The sequence below is a fragment of the Thermobia domestica genome, chromosome 14 (assembly GCF_964235325.1).
Source record: "Thermobia domestica chromosome 14, izTheDome1.hap1.1, whole genome shotgun sequence".
NCBI classification, from domain to species: Eukaryota; Metazoa; Arthropoda; class Insecta; order Zygentoma; family Lepismatidae; genus Thermobia; species Thermobia domestica.
The window spans coordinates 55,618,998-55,639,581 of NC_137467.1; the positions used below are offsets into that span (position 1 = coordinate 55,618,998).

Here is a 20,584-nt window from a genome sequence, read left to right on the forward strand (position 1 = left end):
TATTTCCTCCTTTCTCTTCATCTGATACGTTCTGCTTATTGAAGCAAACTTGCAACAAATTTTTCGGTACAAATAAAGTCAAAAAGCCATATTAAACATAAGGAAGCAATTTAACCACAGTGGGTTACGCTAACGAAGGTGAAACTAAAGTATAGAGAAGCAGATATGTGGTGTATCATTGGTCAGATGGAGTAAGCAACTCTTCTTACCATTGGGAAATACCCATTCGAAAATACAGAAGGGGAATTTTCCTCGTACGATAGCATTCGCTACATATTAAGTGGACTACATAGCTATTGACCATGGTCCATTTTCTCTAAACCATTCGTTTTCTAATATCTTTTTCTCAAGTCGTAAACTGTTACGAAACAAAAACACTAGAATAATTTAAATACTCATGCTGATGTCTCTAATTTGTCATGATTTTATGTTATACTAGCTGAAATACCCGTTCTTCGCATGGACCAGATAAAATATCTATGTAAACAACCTACACAACTAAAGAAAAAAAATATCGGTCATTTTCTACTACTTTTACATGTCCCGGTAAACGCCCCCTGAGACACCCTGCTCCCCAGCCGATGGAGGCTGTACTTGGAAGTCAACGCCTGTAGGAGTATCACCATTTTTCTCAGAAACTACGAAAACTATGGATTTGACACTATTCTAAGACAGGTGTAACATCGTGTAAGTTGACGACAGTGTTGCGAACTGTCATAGCAACAAGAATCGAATTACTTTATGACGGGTTGAATCAGTTGATAAGTTGAAACATTTACAAACTAGAGGTTTAAAAATAATCGTACTTCACTTTACTTCTCAATGTTCCAGCACAACTTAGTTCCACCCCCACTAGGCCTAATGTTATTACCACAGTAATGAAAATTCTTTTTTTTTTTTCACTTATTGATACAACTCTGTCCTTTTGACAAGATTACTATGGAAATAGAAGAGAGGTTACACCGAGGATGTTATAAAATAGAGGATCTGCCCATACGTATCTTTATCATATGAACTCAATGAAGCCAAAAAAAAAAAAAAAAAAAAAAAAAAACAGCATCGTCTGAGCCGGCACATCTCATTGGCTATTCTCTCGTTTCCGCCATTATTGTTAGCTCGAAACATTGCGATCTTAGTGGCGCGGAGTGGGTAGAGTGGGTGTGGCGAAGCTGTGACGTATGGCTTCACAATTTTGTTGTATGGGGAGATCCTCTACTTTATAACATCTCTGGGTTACACGGAAGAACAACCGCTCCATCTTTCCCTGTCGCCGCAGAGAATAGGTTTTCGTCAAGTTAAAGCGAGGAGAGTGGCGACTGTGTATATGGCTCTTCTATAGTTCAAAGACAACGACCCTTGATTTGGAACGTCAAGCTGAAATTTGAAGGATTTCTAATGGTCTTTGTAGGAAATAGTTGATATCGAAAAATATATACATAGTCCACATATTACAGAAACCGTTATAATGAGCTTTTAATAAGGACTGATTTAGAAATTGAGTGGTTGGAAAGTAACGAACATGAACCAGCTATGTTTGTCTTTTCGTAGAAGATTTTTTATTTAACCAATATGTATGAAGGGGAGGATAGGTGTAGACCCACGAAAATACATTTGGAAACATTTGGTTGTCTCCATGATAACAATGTTGTTCCATTTATACCTACTCATTAGTGTGAAAGTTTTTCTGTTGTCAGGTTGTTTTAATTTTTTGTGCTATCATCGCAGTGCATTGGTGTGAATATTGTGGTATAATCGTTGCTTTTTTCATTTATCAGTGGAACATAGTTTGTATTCGTATCATTCATATATACCTAACATACAAATTTAGTACGTGTATGTGTGTGTGTGTTTGTGTTTAGAAACACAATGCCTGAAGTGTGTAAGAAGTGCGAAAAGGGGGTGCCCTTGACAAGGCAGGCACGGAAATTTGTGTTTTATCATAGGAAATATTTCGAATAAGAACGTAACGACGGTCCTTTATTGCCATTGAATAAAATGATTGAAAGAGTAGCTTCAGCTTTACACATTAGCCCTGCCACTGTGAAAAGAATCACGAAAGAGAAGTGTCCGAAAGACCTCGCTGTACCGACGGAAACTTTATCTACCCTAGAAAAAAAGCTTAGAATTTCTAGAGTAAATGGCATTAAACTGTCTACAATTGAAAGCCAATCTCTAACATATGTAGTTTTCATTTTTTAAAAAAGATATATCATTATGGGCCTTACACAGAGTCATTCTGACGCGTGTTTAGTTTCATACTAAAGATTTGAGTTGATTTTGTGTTAAACGTCCCTTTCAGCAGTGAAGCTATATGAGACGTAGACCTACTGATTAATGTGAAATCCGAACCACATGAGTTCCCGCCGAGAATCGAACCTGGGTGTCCGACGCCACAGGCTTATATTAACCGCTTAGCCACGAAAAAGCTCGATATCATACTAACGAGTTCGACTAACATATGTTTCCATGCAGTAGTCAGATTTTTAGTATGACACTAATTATATGTGAAAGTGACTCTGCATAAGGCTCTGTGTGTTTAAAAGTGACGATTGTTTTCTTTACGATTTTGTAACAATCTTAACGCAATACTATTTTTTTTTTGTTTCTTTTGACTGATCCTTTCGTCAGACATAATATTAAATAATATTTTTGTTGTAATACATAGGCGATTCTTTTCCCACAAAATGTGCCCCTTGTTACATTGTATTGTTACTGAAGATAAATGTGGCAACCGCGCTGGATTGCACGTGAGAGTTGTCAAAGCTCTTCTTAGCGCGGCCTCACTCTAATACCGGTCATTTTGGATTAGTTTTACACGTCTCGGTATCCCCCAGGGGCGTCATTTCAGATTTCGCTTGGGGGGGGCAAGAGCACCACCGACATAAGACTTTCATGTTTTGTAGTAGTATGTTAGTAGACAATCGATTAAAGTATATGTATTCCTCAAACTCTTGGGGGCCAATTGCCCCTCCTGCCCTCCCTAAATGACACCCTGGTATCCCCCTCCCCCGGTGATCCACAACCCGCAGCCGAACGGGGTGAATTTGGAAGTTAATGCGATCGGATTTTCACCATTGATCTCAGCGACCACGGAAACTATGAATTTGACACTAATATCGGTTATTTTCTACTACTTTTACATGTCCCAGTGAACGCCCACCCTGAGACCTCTCTGGTTCGAATTTTAAGAAAAGCCGCTTCGTCTTGGTCTGGGGCCTGGACCAAGGTACTCCTGATCAAAGTTTGGTAACTCTCGGTCCCCAAGCCACACACAGTCAGCCAGACACACAAACAAACTCTTTATTTTTTGTATATTAGATTAGATGTAATTGTAGAATGTTTCATTTACAAGACCAATAGGCTCGTTACGTTTCGACAACAAAGCAAGGGACAGTACTGTGAGCTATACAATAAACTGTTGTACCGAATATTTACTTCGGAACAAGCTAGACAAAGGCCTGAGATACACCGTCAATGAATTCAAACCTCTTATTTGATATCTTCTCCTGCCTCCTTCTGCTTCGACTTGGCTGTCCTGCTTCTAGTCAATATGCGGCCGGGGGATCACGGTGACTCAGTGCTAGAGCTTACCTCTGATGCGTGGAGTCCCTGGTTCGATTCCCTACAAAGTAAATTTTTGGTGGACAATATCGTGTCCGTGCGTTTTCATCAGGGTACTCTCGTTTCATCCCACTTTCTCATTTCATTAATTCTTTCATCATCACTGAGTTGTCTTAATCATCGTCTTCCTTAGCCTAACGGGCATAATCGTAGGACCTAGAAATTGAAAGATTTCATGTTGTTTTCAATGTGCAACCGCCTTTGTGAGCTAAGTATTCTTCGCAGAGTATGCGATTCTTAAATACACTCAATTCATTTTAAAGGCTAAACAGAGATGGCAGTGGTTTGATGTTTTCGATTCTCCATAAGTTCCTTCACAAGTCTATTGTGGGTAATATTCACAATTACACTATGAAAGAAAGAGGAATAACACAGTACTGCACTTTCAATAACAAAAAAAAAAAAAAAAAAACAATTTCATACTTTTTTTAAATACAGACTACAAGCACAACTGCCCTTCTTTGAAAACACTGGACAGTATGCAACCTGGAAAACAGTAGAGTACTTTAAATTGTCTAACATTAAGGTCTTCTAAGTTATACTTCTTCAGCCTCCAGAAAATGTGGCGACCCTAACCTCCCTAGAATCGAAAATCGAATAAAACGGATTAAATATTGTGGATATCAACCGACGCAAATACGCTAGTTGTCACCCGGGTCAAGAAGTCGCCTTAGCGCTCCCCTGACCAACCAAACCATACCGCTCCTCCAAATATTATGTATGGGACTCGAAAATCGGCCATGATCCAGCTAGTGTTCGGCAATGACAACTTTCGAATGCTGCTGTTTTGAGATGACATAAGTGCACCAAAGACGATCGAAAAAGAGTTGAAGACGAATCTCGAGCAAGGCGCCGGTCTACATGCAGAAGCGATGACAATGTGTAACGTCTGTGTGAAGTGTTGAACTTAGATTACCAGTTAAATGTTAGAATGATCACAGACTGCGTGGTTGAAAGCAGCATCCATTCGCCAGAAAATCTGGAATGACCAAGTTGAAAGCCAAGACCGTACTAATTTTCTCTTTGATGTCAAATGAGTATTCCGTCACTAATTTGTACCTTAGGGATAGACCATAATTTATTGTGAGGAATGTAATAGTGTTACGTGGCTATTTTTTGCTATTTTTCATTTGTTATGTGGCAACTTCTTCAAAGTATTAGCAGAAACAAAGAAGAGAGTTGGGTGAGGTCATTGGTCATCTTATGCAAGGAACTGGTTTGGAAGATTTGTTGTATGCAGAGTACGTAGGAGTTGTCAATATGATGTCTGGAAAGGCATGACCAAAAGCAATCAGTTGTCTGCATATGGTGGAGACGGTCCTTCTCGAGGATTTAATCAAAAGTGGAATTGGGGACGTGAATGCTCTTTAGATGCAACTTGAGAAAATCCGACAGAAACCCAAAGGTAGAGTGTGGGTAGACATGTCGATTATACCCGCCTCAATAAGGGTCTAGGTCAAAACCCCCACAGCCAAAACCCCCACACTCAAGAAATGTCAAAACGCCCACACGATCGGTCATAACTCCCACAGAAATGGACAAATCTCCCAAACGCACGAACGGTCAAAACCCCCACAGCCAAAACCCCCACACTCAAGAAATGTCAAAACGCCCACAAAATCGGTCAAAACTCCCACACAAATGGACAAAACAGCCACACATAGCAACGGTCATAATCCCCACATAAATGGACAAAACCCCCACACAAATGGTCAAAACTCCCACATGCAGAAATTGTCACAACTGCCACACAAATGGACAAAACCCCCACACAATCGAAAATATCCCCCACACTCTGAAATGATCGTGATTGCACGTCTTTGTTGCGGCTCTTTATGACGCCTACTTTAGTGTTTCTGTCATTAGAAAACAGTGCAAGAAGAATAGTTGCAACATCAGTGTAAGTAGAATAAAAAATGTTATTAAAAAGTACAAGGGCAAGACATGCAACCAGGATCATTTCAGACTGTGGGAGATTTGTCCGATTGTGTGGGGGTTTTGTCCATTTGTGTGGCAGTTGTGACAATTTCTGCATGTGGGAGTTTTGTCCATTTGTGTGGGGGTTTTGTCCATTTATGTGGGAATTGTGACCGTTGCTATGTGTGGCTGTTTTGTCCATTTGTGTGGGAGTTATGACCGTTGGAGGTTATGACCGATTACCAGTGTGGGGGTTTTGGCTGTGGGGGTTATGACCGTTCGTGTATTTGGGAGATTTGTCCATTTGTGTGGGGGTTATGACCGATCGTGTGGGCGTTTTGACATTTTTTGAGTGTGGGGGTTTTGGCTGTGGGGATTATGACCGTTCGTGTATTTGGGAGATTGGTCCATTTGTGTGGGGGTTATGACCGTTTGTGTGGACGTTTTGACATTTCTTGAGTGTGGGTGTTTTGGCTGTGGGGGTTTTGACCGGTTCCCCTCAAAAATAATAGGTCTACACTTATTCTTACAATTCTAGAAAGGAGGAGATTGATTACTCGAAATGTACTATCTGAAGCGCATGATACCGTATTTCTTTGCTGCAGAACACTGGAATTATGCAAGATAAATCACGTGGTACGTACTGGAGATGGAAAATGCCTTGCCTAGTAATGCAAGAACTCCACCAGAGAAGGGAGAGCATGTCTGTAGACACAAATCAGATGCCTGGAATGCTGTAAGCTTGACCAGTTTGGAGAGCAAACTTACATCCGGTATGACAAAACCAAAGATGGCCTTGTTGAGATGAGCCTTCTGTTTAGCAAGTACCAGGGAGGGTCCTTTCGAATCCTATCTGCAACAGATTGTCTGTGTTAATGGATACGATGTTCGAAACTTCATATTATGATGTGGAGTGTGGTACACATAAACAAGTCAGACTACGCAGACGAAACTTAGATGCTAATAGCCGGAAGAAAACAAAGCTAGGTCTCTTTTTTAATTACATAACCCGCTGCTAGTTCAAGAATAGGTGGGCGGAAAGCTGATAAAAAAAGTCAGTGTGTATGCTGCATTAGTAATTGGCGACAGAATGGACACTGCTTTTAAAAGCAAACTTCCAGATGGATCCTGTGATAGCATCTGCAAAGAAGTAATCACCATGGCATCAGTTAAAAAAATCTCTCAGGCTTGGAAAAAATAGTTATATGATGTAGAAGAGCTGTATGCGCGACTATTGGTTGTCTCTCAATACAGGAATATAGATCTTAATACTCTTCTTCAATATGAACCTTCTCCCATATCGTTCCCCTGTTTGATGAATATAGCAACATGCGAAAGGTAACAAAGCAATAGTGACAAATAAACTTACTATCATGGTTTCAACAGACTCAAGACCAGATATGCTGCTAGTGGATGGGAATGCTTTATTGTACACTCCGCATAAAAAAATTGCGACACCTAACGCCGTGCAGCTAGGCCACCCAATATACACCTTCTTATCCCATAATCGTGTCTGCTAGAGAGACTCCCTCCCTCTTCTCCTCTCTTCTCTCCCATACTAAAATTAGCTAACAACATGAACGCAATTCTAATTTCAAACTACACATGTATTAGTATAGGTAAAATGAAGTAACAAAACCGAGACGAAACAAGATTCATAAGTTAATTTAGGGAGAAACTGAAACACACACAATGAAAAATTGAAACCAATCAATGTCTATTACACAGAGCTTCAGAAATGAGGCAGAGAGAGAGAGAGACAAGGCGAGAGAGGAAGAAAAAGAAAAGGGAGAACAGATAAAAATGTGGAATTTTAAACTTAGCAAGAAAAGAACATAACATTATAAAGTTCCGTTACCAGAAATCCAACAGTTACATAGAAATAACGTTTGTTTTATATATTTTTCAGGACTATTCGAATATAGAGGATGCTTAAAAATTTCAGTAAGTCACTTTTAAAAAGGATAGCATACTCAATTTCCAGTAGAACTGTAGATCTCACGAGACACATCTAAGATAATGTCAACAGTTTAACACACATGCTTTGTTTCTGCGTGGTTCGGTTGTAAATTCGGTAGTATTCATTGGACGTACTGATGCAAACTACGTTCTAATAAACCCAGTAGGTAGCGTAGGTCATACCTTCCATTTCAGACTACTAATGCGAAGTGAACAAAAAAAAGGAAAAAGAAAAGAAAAGAAAAAAGAAGAAAGATGAGTGCTATTTTACTGGTAAAATTTTATCAGAAATATCCTATATTAAAAGTCAAACCGTATCATAATGAAAAGTTACAAATGTTCAAATGGAAAATTGGATGTTCCTTATAGATGTAGCAGACCTTGCATGTTCCAAATTTCAACGTGAATAAATCACATTGAATTACAAGATGGAAACAAATTTGTGTCGAACTAGTGTAAATAAATTTTTGTTTCCAAATAACCAAAGAGATTACCATTTTCTAGTGTTTTATTAAGATTTATCTGTACCGAACATCCAGCATCACTTTCATCTCTTTCGAATATAACGTTGTAATTTGCACAGAGAGAATGAAGACGCTAGAGCTAAAACGGATCATAGTGTCAGTCGGATGATGTTGGTTAGTTTATGGACCACCACTGAATCGAGGATTCAAACCCATTGTGACCCGGTAATTCGACTGAGATTCGGTAACCCAGATGATAAAAAAGATATTTTGCTTATTCTCTTGTGTTTAAACAGTATTTCTTTCAGAGATGACCAGAACTGGAGATGTTATGTCTAGAGCACGAAAAACTCGACGCTAAAGTTGCCAGTTAATTACATTCTCCAGACCAGGTCTATCGTTCTCTTGCTTCGTTTTAACTTTGGAACACGCACACGCAAATGAAGTGCGTGTGTACGTGAGAGAGGGGGGGAGAAGTGAAAGATGCAACGATAGGATAGGGAAACGTCAAAAAACAGAGAGAGAGTGAGAGAGAGAGAGACGAATATAAATAGGAACATAATTATCATTACAGTGTATGATAAAGAACGCACACACTGTTTATTCGAATTCTCGCCAGTGATGCTTTGTAAGTCCTCCAACAGAAGATAAATCTCTGTTTGCAGCCATTATTTTATGCAAAAAAGTTATACTACCTGGTGGGAAATCGAAGTCTGCTACTTTACCACTCCACCACTGATTGCTTTACCCAAACTTTGTTAAACAAATGCTGTAATATTTCTTTCTGAGAATAATAACACGAAAAGTGTTTACTGGAGATCAATGAAGTGTTTTGAATGTTCTGGTAAATACCTTGCCCTTTCCCAACCAACATTCGTAAATCGTCTCTATCATGAGAAAGGTGTTTGCTTCAACATTCTTAAGCATTGCACATATAAAATGAGAAATGAGATATGGATTCTTCATTATGACTTTGTAATAAAATTTGAAACCATGCTGAACACCTTTATTAATCGTAACTCCATTACGTTACCGCTACACTACCATGCCACCTGAAGCTAGAAGGCAAATATTACTTACTTTGGCATTGATTATGAACACGATCAAGCTTCTCCCTGTAAGGTTTTTTGCACCTAAGTGCACAAAGAAATTCATTTATTCGACGACCTAGAGAGAAATTAGTGCCCACTAATAAAGGAAACCACATTCAATCCAGGAAAAAATACAGAAATAAAAACATATTATGCAGTAATTTCGCCGAGCAAATTCAAAAGTACGCCAATAAATAAATAAATAAATAAATAAATGAATAAATAATAATAATAATAATAATAATAATAATAATAATAATAATAATAATAATAATAATAATAATAATAATAATAATAATAATAACCTATAATGTAAAATTGAAACGGACTGTGACTTATGAACCACCCTTCTCTTGAACCACCCGACCGATCTCGATCAAATATTCAACATTGATAATGTTCGTACCTGGGAGTATTTTTATCTATTCGTTTTGATAGTGTTACTTAGGGGAGGGGGAGGGTGGAAAAATATAAAAAATAACGAGAACAATAATTCTTGAATCAAACCACCGACGTGGATGAAATTTTCAACATAGATTACGTTTGTGCAGTGGAATGCTTTTAATCATTTCACTTTGATGGTGGAGTGTAAGGACGGGGAGTACGGGGAGATATACAAAAATCAATTTCAATTAAAATAAAAGTGACTATGTTAATGAGTTAATAAGTCTTGAACCACCGAACAGATTTGCATCAAATTTTCAACATGGATGAAGTTCGAGCCTGGAGTGGTTTTCATCATATCACTTTGACGGTAAAACTTAGAGAAGTGGAGGGTAGGGGAAAGATATATAAAAATTAATAAAACTTAATAAGTCTTGAAATACGCGACCTATCTCGATCATTTTTTTTTTCACATAGATGAGATTCGGGCCTAGTATGGTTTTCATTATTTCACTTTGACGCTAGAAATTAGAGAAGGGAAATGCAAAAGGGATATATATATATTTGGTCTAGGAATTAATTCGTGCGGTTGGTACGCACACATTGAAGCTGTAGTACAAACACAAAATACATACATAAATACCTTAAGAAAAATATTGTCCATCGCTAGCCACCACTTTCGCCCATCTGTCAGGCAATGTACGGATTCCGTGGCGAAAGAAGTCCTCATCCTTGGAAGCGATCCAGTCAGAGACCCATGTTTCGATATCTTCTGAAGAAGTAAACCGCTGTCCAATCAAATCCTTGTTCATGCAATCGAACAAGTAGTAGTCCGAAGGAGCAACGTCTGGTGAATACGGCGGGTGGGGTAAAACTTCCCATCCGACATTTTCTAAATAGGTTTTGACCGGTTTTGCGACATGTGGGCGAGCGTTATCATGTTGAACAATAAGTTTATCATGTCTGTTCTCCCATTCTGGTCGTGTTCTGGCCAGAGCTTGCTTCAAACGCATTAATTGTCGTCGATAACGTTCTCCATTCATAGTTTCACCCGGTTGCAGCAGCTCATAGTACACCACACCTTTCATATCCCACCATATGCACAGCATAACCTTTGCACAGTGCAGATCTCGTTTTGGTTGTGATGGACCTGGTTCACCTGGTTTCACCCAGGCCTTTTTTCGTTTAGGGTTCTCGTAATGGATCCACTTCTCATCACCCGTAATAATTCGATGCAGAAACCCCTTTCTGCTCTGTCGTTGAAGCAGCAATTCGCAAATGGTTTTTCGTCTTTCAACGTCTCTGTCTTTCAATTCATGTGGAACCCAATGTGACATCTTTTGAATCATTCCCATGGCTTTCAAGCGTTTGGAGACTGTTGTTTGATCAACGCCTAATGCTGCTGCAAGTTGTTTCTGCGTTTGACACGAATCCTGCTCGAGCAATGCTGTCAATTCTTCGTCTTGAAATTTTTATGGCTGTCCAGCTCGCTCTTGGTCTGCCAAGCCGAAATCACCACTTCTAAACCGTGCAAACCACTTCTGACACGTTCGCTCAGCTAGAGCATGGTCACCATACACTTCCACCAAAATACGATGACTTTCAGTCGCACTTTTCTGCTTGTTAAAGTAATGCAGCAGGACACCCCGCAAAAACACTTTATCAGGCACAAATTGCGCCATGTTCACTTAACTACAAACTGGTGTTGTTGACGCTTTAATCCACTGCCCTATCCTACGAACTATACGCGATGACAGGGGTTTGCAACACATGTGTGGATACACGGAACTGTGGGACGCTGCGTTCGTTGCGCCATCTCTTGTCCACCCGCACGAATTAATTCCTAGACCAAATATATAATTTAATAACTCTTGAACCACCGTACCAATCTCGATAAAATTTTCAACCTAGATGAAGTAAGAACCCGAGATGGATTTCCTCAGATCATTTTGATGGTGTAACTAATTGAAGGCGGAAGGATAACAACATTTAAAAGATAACGAAAAATGGCCGATATTAGTATCGAATCTATAATTTTTGCAGTCGCTGAGATGAACAGTGACACATCTGATGCCGTTTAAATCCAAATTCAGCCCGCAACATGGAGGAGGGGAAGACATATAAAATGATCAAAATAACCAATATCATTGTGGAATTCATAGTTTTCCGGGTGGCTGAGATGAACAATGGCACTGAAGATGCAGTGCTCCGCAGCATGGGAAGGTGAGGGGATATACAAAACTCACCGAAAATGACCGATATCAAAGAGCGCTTTAGTAATAGTAAAAAGTGACTGAATAATGAAGTATATTATTATTTTTTCTCAATTTAGCCCAGCAAAGCGGCCGATTGATGCTAATAATAATAATAATAATAATAATAATAATAATAATAATAATAATAATAATAATAATAATAATAATAATTATTATTATTATTATTATTATTATTATTATTATTATTATTATTATTATTATTATTGGCATACTTTTGAACTTGCACGGCGACATTAATTCATAATATGTTTTTATTTCTGTAATTTTTTCTGGATTGTATGTTGTATCCTTTATTAGTGGGCACTAATTTCTCTCTAAATGAATTTCGTTGTGCACTTCTGGTATGATAGTGTGGCGGTAACGTAATGGAGGTACGATTAATAAAGGTATCCATCATAGGTTCAAATCCTGTTCATGCCAAACTTGCACTGTTTACTATGTGATAGTGAAGAATTGATTTCTCATATTATACGTGCAATGGTTAAGAATGTGGAAGCAAACACCTTTGTCATGATAGAGACGATTTACGAATGTTGGTTGGGAAAGGGCAAGGGATTTACCAGGACATTCGAAACACTTCATTGATCTCCAGTAAACACTTTTCGTGTTATCGTTCTCAGAAAGAAATATTACAGCATTTGTTTAACAAAGTTTGGGTAAAGCAATCGGTGGTGTAGTGTTAAAGTACCAGACTTCCAAGCAGAAAATCTGGGTTCGATTCGAATTCTCGCCAATGATAGTGATGATAACGGTGAAAGCGTTTATGATTTGTCTAAAACTTTAGCTTTTGTTTCACCTGTAGAACAGCGAAAAATATATAATACTTTATATGTGAAAGAAAGAAGATTCTAATATATTTCATTTGTAGTGTTAGTTTTCGGTTATATTTTAAAAGAAGTTTTATTCCTGTTCATACCCTAAACGAATTTCTTTCAGCTTCTTTCGTAATACATGTAATACTGTGTTTTGTATAGCTGGACTTTTATAGTACTTCCTCAAGTTTAGCTCAATTTGGTAACATAATTTGTATTATATAAATTGGTAGAGTGGAAAATCTTTAAAATTTAGATGTCTGATTTTTGTGACATTATTGTGACGTCATTATACCACCTATTACCACCAGAATGACCCAAATTGTGAAATGGACAAGACACATTTTATACTGAAAATATCGCCTTAGTATTGTGCGCTGTTAGTGAATTAGAGAGTTCTCTTGTACGGATTACCGTTTGTTACGTAAGTTCGGCAGGTGCATAAGTGACGTCATAAATGATGTCATACTGACAATTGCCCAAAGGTGCCAGAGTGGCACCCATCGGAATCTGAGAGAGGACATCTGGATAAGCTTGCATATGTGCATTACTTTTATTCATATTAGTTTCATTTTTTGTATATAGTTTAGTAGTGTTAGTGAATTCTTTGTGATTCTTTTAGTGATTTTTCTAGTGAGTTTTAGTGAGTTGTGTTTTGCATTGGCTGGCAACAGTGCCTTCAGTGTGCTATTCAAGTGGGTCTGTGCATTCGACAATGTGCTTCGAAGTTCAACTAGACAAGCATATTCATTAATAGTTTCAGAAAAGCATATTTATTCATAGGTTTTAGAGAAATACTCATGTTCATTAATATACAAGATTCACATGTTCTTAACAGTGTTTTAGAGTGCTACTCAGTTTATGTGTGATCGAAGACAAAGTATGATGGTTAGCAAGCAACATGTGGTTTAGCTAGCAGCAAGCAACGATTACTGCAGAAAGATGTTAAGATAAGTAATTCATTGTACTAATATTTAAGTATTATATCAGTATATTAACATATGAACAAAGCATGTTATATTTATCATATTAACACATGTACCTTTAAATAAGAATTGAAGCAAGTAACATCTAAAATATTCGTCAAGTCTTATTTCTCGTTCCTTCATGATATCTGGGTGAATCAGTAATATGGGTTTAATCATACAGTTCATTAGTTTTGGATGTGATATGTGTGATTTGTAAATAAAGTACATAAACATATCACCCCTTCATACATCATCATTTTTTTGGTCCTCCGTCCACGGATATCAGAACGAGAAACGTGACTGCATTCTTTGTTCTCGTGTGTGTTTGTGTGGGTGCTGGCTGTCATAGGCAGGACAGAGCTGTTCATATCAGTATAGTGGTGTGTGTGCATTCAACCCAGCTGAATTCAAGGTTACACGTTTGTAGGTCACTCAGAAGTAAAAAAAAAAAAAAAAGAAAGAAAAAGAAAAGAAAAATTATTGTCAGCGGTTTGAGTAGTTAAAAAAAAAAAAAACAATGGCAGAAGTGCAGTTGGGTCAATTAATTAAGAAACGTGCTTCGGTCAAAGGTCAGGCAACAAGAATACAGACATTTCTTCAAAAACTACAGAATGAAAATAAACCTAGCATACAAGAAGCAAGAACAAGGCTAGTTGCACTTGAAGGGGTTTTTATTAAGTTTGATGAGATACAGTCAGAAATAGAGCTCTTGGATGAGACGGGTGAACAAGAAACGCACAGAATTACATTCGAGGAACTGTATTATGATTCAAAGGTTAAGTTACAAGAATTTATTGATAGTTTTGAACAAAAAACGGATTCAGGGGCAGCAAATAACAAAGCTGCAAATTGTGGTAGTAGTTCAGTACAATTGCCTAAAATTTCCTTGCCCACATTTTGCGGGAAATACGAGGAGTGGTCGCCCTTTAAGGACATTTTCATTTCCCTTATTCACAATAACGAATCATTAAGTACAATTTGTAAGTTTCAATATTTGCGCACATCGCTCAAAGGAGAAGCGTTTACATTAATAGCAAATCTGCCAACGGTAGAAGTAAATTACGAAATTGCATGGAAGCTTCTTGTTGAACGCTACGAAAACAAACGGTTGATAGCTTCGACATATGTACGAGGGTTGCTCAATATCAAGCCAGTAACGAAAGAAAACGCTAAAGACATTAGACAATTTGTAAATACTGCACGTAGTAATTTTCAAGCCCTTGAAGCATTGAATTTGGACAAACCTTTGCATGACGTACTCCTAACACAACATTTAGTAGAAAAATTTGATTCGACAAGCAAAAGGGAATGGGAAGCTGAGCAAAGTAGTGACTCCTTTCCATCGTTATCGGAATTATTTTCATTTTTAGAAGGTCGTTGTCAAATGTTAGAAAACATTCGTCCTACTCAATCTGAAGGTACTTATGACAACAAAAGTGTAGATTCCAAAGCAAAAAGAAAGAATAACAGTCAAGTGAATGCGTTTGTTACTGTGCTTCCAAATGCATGTAATATTTGCCGTAGCAAAGAAACGCATGCTGTTTTTCGCTGCCCAGAATTTCTGAGTGCTAACATTAATCAAAGAAAGGAGCTCGTGAAGCAAAATAAACTATGTTTTAATTGCTTAGGTAATAAACATCAAGTAAAGGCATGCAAATCAAGTACTTGTAAGAAATGTAATTTTAAGCACAATACACTGTTGCATGAAGATACTACTCAGGAGGCTACTAACAAAACAAGTTCAAGCAAAACAAATAACAATACTACTAACGTACCTAAAGTTAAGGAACAGAATCAGGTTAAGGTTCAACCACAGGACTCTTATTGCTCATTTAAGATTAATTATGGTCAGCAAGTCTTATTAGCAACAGCGTTAGTTAACGTAACAGACACTAAAGGTCGTTTTCAACAATGCAGAGTGTTATTAGATGCAGCGTCTCAATCGAATTTTGTAAGCGAAGCTTTAGTTCATAGATTAGGCCTCAAGAAAACGAAAAATCGTGTTCCCATTAGAGGTATCAATTCTGTAACCTCCGAAGCTCAGTACAGTGTTAAAGTTCATATTTATTCAAGAACATGTGATTTTAATGCAGTGGTCGATTGTTTAGTATTGCCAAACATTACAGGTTGCATACCTTCTAAGGATATTGATTACAGTAATTGGAACTTGCCAAAAGATATCTGTTTAGCCGATCCAAATTTTAATTGCTCGTCGTCAGTGGACATGCTTATAGGTGCGGGGTTATTCTACAGTCTCCTCGAGCCAGGCCAGAAGACTAGAAAAGGAAATTATCCAGTTTTGCAGGAAACGAAGCTAGGATACGTTGTCGTCGGAAATATGCCTTCAATACCCAAAGAAGCCAACCAGTCGGTAATTTCATGTTTTGCTCAGATGGAGACAGACTTGGATACACAATTGAGAAAATTCTGGGAACTCGAAGATCTTCAGACTAAGATTTACACGCCGGAAGAAGAAAATTGTGAGAAGCATTTTTTAAAGAATACAACCAGAAATGGAGACGGAAGATTTATTGTCAAATTACCAAAGAAGGAAGAGAATGCAGCTTTAGGAGAGTCTTACAACATGGCACTACAAAGATTTAAGCAGCTTGAAAGAAGATTGCTACAAAATCCTGAGTTTCATAAACAATATGCCGCCTTCATGGATGAGTATTTAAGTCTGGGTCACATACGAAAAGTTACAGAAGAAGACGTGAACAGCAGCAGCAGTTGTTATCTTCCACATCATCCTGTATTCAAGATGGACAGTACAACAACTAAATTAAGAGTGGTTTTTGATGCAAGTGCAAAAACGTCTAATGGCAAATCATTGAATGACATTCTTCAAGTTGGGCCAATTGTTCAAGATGACTTGTACTCCATTATTTTAAGGTTTCGGCTGTATCCAGTTGCATTTACAGCAGACTTAGAGAAAATGTATCGCCAAATATTAATTCATGATGAGGACAAGTGTTTACAACGCATCCTTTGGAGAAACTCAGTAGAAGAACCGATCCAGACGTATGAACTACAAACAGTGACGTACGGGACTTCGTCAGCATCCTTCTTGGCAACAAGATGTCTGAAGCAAATAGCGGAGGAAAATTCCAAGGAATTTCCAGAAGCGGCAGAAGTAATAAAACACAATTTCTACATTGATGATGTGTTAAAATCAGTACCAAACGTGTCAAAGGCCTTAGAACTACAGAAGGATCTTATTAATATTTTAAGCAGAGCAGGTTTCAAGCTTTGTAAATGGAGTTCTAACAAAGAAGAAGTACTTCAAGGAGTTCCTGAAGACTTCAGGGAAAAACAACAGCCAATCATACTTGGTCAGCAAGATGGTGTTAAAACTTTAGGAATAGCATGGATTCCATTAACAGACAAGCTTATAATTTCGAACAAAATTTGTAAAAATGGAACTGCAGTGGAAAGCAATGTTGCAATGACAAAAAGACAAGTCGTCAGCATAGTGTCATCTATCTTCGATCCATTAGGTCTAATCGCTCCAATTGTCATCAAATACAAGAATTTCTTACAGAAGTTGTGGAAGACAGGAATGGATTGGAATGACCCATTAGACACAGTCCTACAAGTTGAGTGGAATCAATTAATGTCTTGGTTACCTGCGATGGCGAAGATACAAATTACAAGAAACGTAATGTCTTCAGAGAACGTTAAGGAAATTCAATTACATGGGTTTTGCGATGCAAGTGAAGAAAATTTTGGAGCAGTAGTGTACATCAGGGCTACAGACGAACAAGGAAACATTGAAGTCAATTTACTTTGTTCAAAGTCGAAGGTTGCACCACTGAAGAAGCAAACTTTGCCTAGATTGGAATTATGTGGAGCACTGTTACTTTCGAAGCTAATAGACAAAACGCTATCCATATTGAATATAGAGGTCAGTGGTATACACCTGTGGACAGACTCGACGATAGTTTTGTCATGGATCAAATCACCTCCCAATCGTTGGAAGACATTTGTATCCAACAGGGTGGCTCAAATTCAGAGAATCACATCAATTAATCAATGGCACCACGTGCCCAGTAAAGAAAATGCGGCAGACATAGTTAGTCGAGGAGCGGATCCCAACACTCTTATTCAGTCTCGAGAGTGGTGGCATGGTCCAGAGTTTCTTCACACAGCAGAATGGCCATGTTAAGAACAAAATGAGCCGGCTAATATTCCAGAAGAGAAGAAAGTCATGATAAGTTTGGTGGCAGTTCATGAAACAAGCTTTATGAAAAGGTATTCATCGTTAAACAAAATGTTGAGAGTAGTAGCATATTGTTTGCGATTCAAACATAATTGTCTTTCCAAGAAATTAGAAAGAAAAACCGATAGTCTTGACGCTTCGGAACTTCGTTTAGCGTTACACAGATGTATCAAGATGGTACAACATACTACCTATCATCAAGAAATATTGAACTTGCAGCAACAAATGGAAGTTTCAACAAAGAGCCCAATCAAGGATCTTTTTCCATTTCTGGACACGGAAGGAATGCTAAGAGTAGGAGGAAGATTGGAACATTCAAACTTGGAGTACGACAACAAGCACCAATTCATCCTACCTGCAGGTCATCATTTCACCCACCTGATAGTCAAAGAAGAACATAAAAGGTTGCTTTATGCAGGACCACAGCTTCTTATTGCATCTTTGCGTACCAGATATTGGATTCCAAGAGCTAAGAAGATGGTCAAGGCAATAGTACACAATTGTTTGGTTTGTTTCAAGTGGAGATCAACAAGGTCATCACAGTTAATGGGACACTTACCCAAGGAAAGAGTAAATGAAGCAAGACCATTTGTACACGTGGGAGTGGACTACGCAGGATTCTTTTATGTCAAGCCCACAATTCGCAGCAAAATTCAAATGAAGGTATATGCAGCGTTGTTCATCTGTTTAGCCACTAGAGCAGTTCACATAGAAATAGTTTCAGACTTAAGTTCTCAAGCCTTCATCGCAGCATTGAAGAGATTTATTGCTAGGCGAGGAAAATGCTTATCTATCTGTAGCGACAATGGTTCAAACTTTGTTGGCGCCAATCGAGAATTGCAACAATTTTTTGAATCCAAGACTAACAGAAAGGACATCCTGGAACACTCAGCTCAAGAAGGTTTAGAATGGAAATTCATTCCTGCCAGATCTCCTAACATGGGGTCATGGGAAAGTTCAATAAAATCCATGAAGTAGCACCTAGGGCGTGTAGCAGGAACTGCAAGTCTGACATCCGAAGAGTTGAACACGTTACTTATTCAAATTGAAGCCATTCTAAATTCAAGACCATTGACAGCCATTTCCAACGATCCTACAGATCCAATGTATCTCAGTCCAGGACATTTTTTAATGGGAGCTACACTTCTCAGCCTTCCGGAACCAGATCTACTGGACGTACCTATCAACAGATTAGGAAGATGGCAACGGATTCAACAAATGAAGCAGCATATTTGGAAACGTTGGTCCAGAGATTACCTCAACCAGTTACAACAAAGAAGAAAATGGAAGTCAGCTCAGCCTAATCTACAACCGGGCATGGTCGTATTGTTAAAAGAAGACAATGTTCCTCCTCAAGTGTGGAAGTTAGGTGTGATTGAAGAAGTTCATCCGGGCAGTGATAACTTAGTGCGAGTGGCAACTGTGAAGTGTAAAAGTGGCATTTTTCGGCGTAGTGTTGCTAAGCTAATTCCTTTACCCCTAGAATATTAATTGATTGTGTCCAATCAAGGAGGGGGAGGATGGATAAGCTTGCATATGTGCATTACTTTTATTCATATTAGTTTCATTTTTTGTATATAGTTTAGTAGTGTTAGTGAATTCTTTGTGATTCTTTTAGTGATTTTTCTAGTGAGTTTTATTGAGTTGTGTTTTGCATTGGCTGGCAACAGTGCCTTCAGTGTGCTATTCAAGTGGGTCTGTGCATTCGACAATGTGCTTCGAAGTTCAACTAGACAAGCATATTCATTAATAGTTTCAGAAAAGCATATTTATTCATAGGTTTTAGAGAAATACTCATGTTCATTAATATACAAGATTCACATGTTCTTAACAGTGTTTTAGAGTGCTACTCAGTTTATGTGTGATCGAAGACAAAGTATGATGGTTAGCAAGCAACATGTGGTTTAGCTAGCAGCAAGCAACGATTACTGCAGAAAGATGTTAAGATAAGTAATTCATTGTACTAATATTTAAGTATTATATCAGTATATTAACATATGAACAAAGCATGTTATATTTATCATATTAACACATGTACCTTTAAATAAGAATTGAAGCAAGTAACATCTAAAATATTCGTCAAGTCTTATTTCTCGTTCCTTCATGATATCTGGGTGAATCAGTAATATGGGTTTAATCATACAGTTCATTAGTTTTGGATGTGATATGTGTGATTTGTAAATAAAGTACATAAACATATCACCCCTTCATACATCATCAACATCAAAATCCATAATTAACAGCAAAGAAAAAACTTTATACTCTGTGTTACGGTCCTCCCACCAACTCTGAACGACTATGAATTGCATTTTCATAATTTCCGCCACTTTCGAATTATTCTGTACAATTCTCATCAAGATTAGTTTCAGTGGGGGTTTTAGTGTGCTAATCATCACACTAAATAGCATGCGGCGAGACAATTTAGAACTTTCTTCGAATTTTTTTTAGGTCAAAAAATTGTATGAGTACATAATGATTGCATAAATGATTGCCTTGGCGTGGCAAATACCGACTTAAGTAACTGCTAAACTAGCAAAATATGATTTAAAAAATGAAAGAATGTAAATGACCAGTAACTGTATTGGAATATACTGTCCCGGTAACCCTGTTGGGGGATGGAGATGAGAGAAAAAGACATAAGTTCCGTTTAGAATGACAATGACAAATTGTAATATTGAATCTCAGGATCGTTCGATTACAAGGAGAAAATGCTTATACGGCAGTATGCCTACGCACACTTATTTCTGTCACTATTACAGCTGAATAGATTTATTTTATCCATCCTGAAATAACTCCCACAAATAATATACAAGTCAAGGTATTGGTTTTATGTACGCTGCATTACTCAGGAAAGAATAATGTCACTTTGAGAG

At 37.9% G+C, this 20,584-nt stretch overlaps 3 protein-coding genes across 3 annotated transcripts in view; 2 read left to right on the forward strand and 1 right to left on the reverse strand.

Annotated features, from left to right (window-relative positions):
* Positions 1–20,584, reverse strand: part of LOC145669676 (beta-mannosidase-like) — a 186,983-nt gene that overhangs the window by 32,862 nt on the left and 133,537 nt on the right. The gene's annotated exons all lie outside the window — the stretch shown is intronic.
* On the forward strand, positions 16,077–17,657 carry LOC145669831 (uncharacterized). The gene is made up of 2 exons (XM_081738176.1): positions 16,077–16,625; positions 17,289–17,657. Exons 1-2 carry the CDS (start codon positions 16,077–16,079, stop codon positions 17,655–17,657), a joined length of 918 nt encoding a protein of 305 aa, XP_081594302.1.
* Positions 17,997–18,689, forward strand: LOC145669832 (uncharacterized). The gene has a single exon (XM_081738177.1). It carries the CDS (start codon positions 17,997–17,999, stop codon positions 18,687–18,689), a length of 693 nt encoding a protein of 230 aa, XP_081594303.1.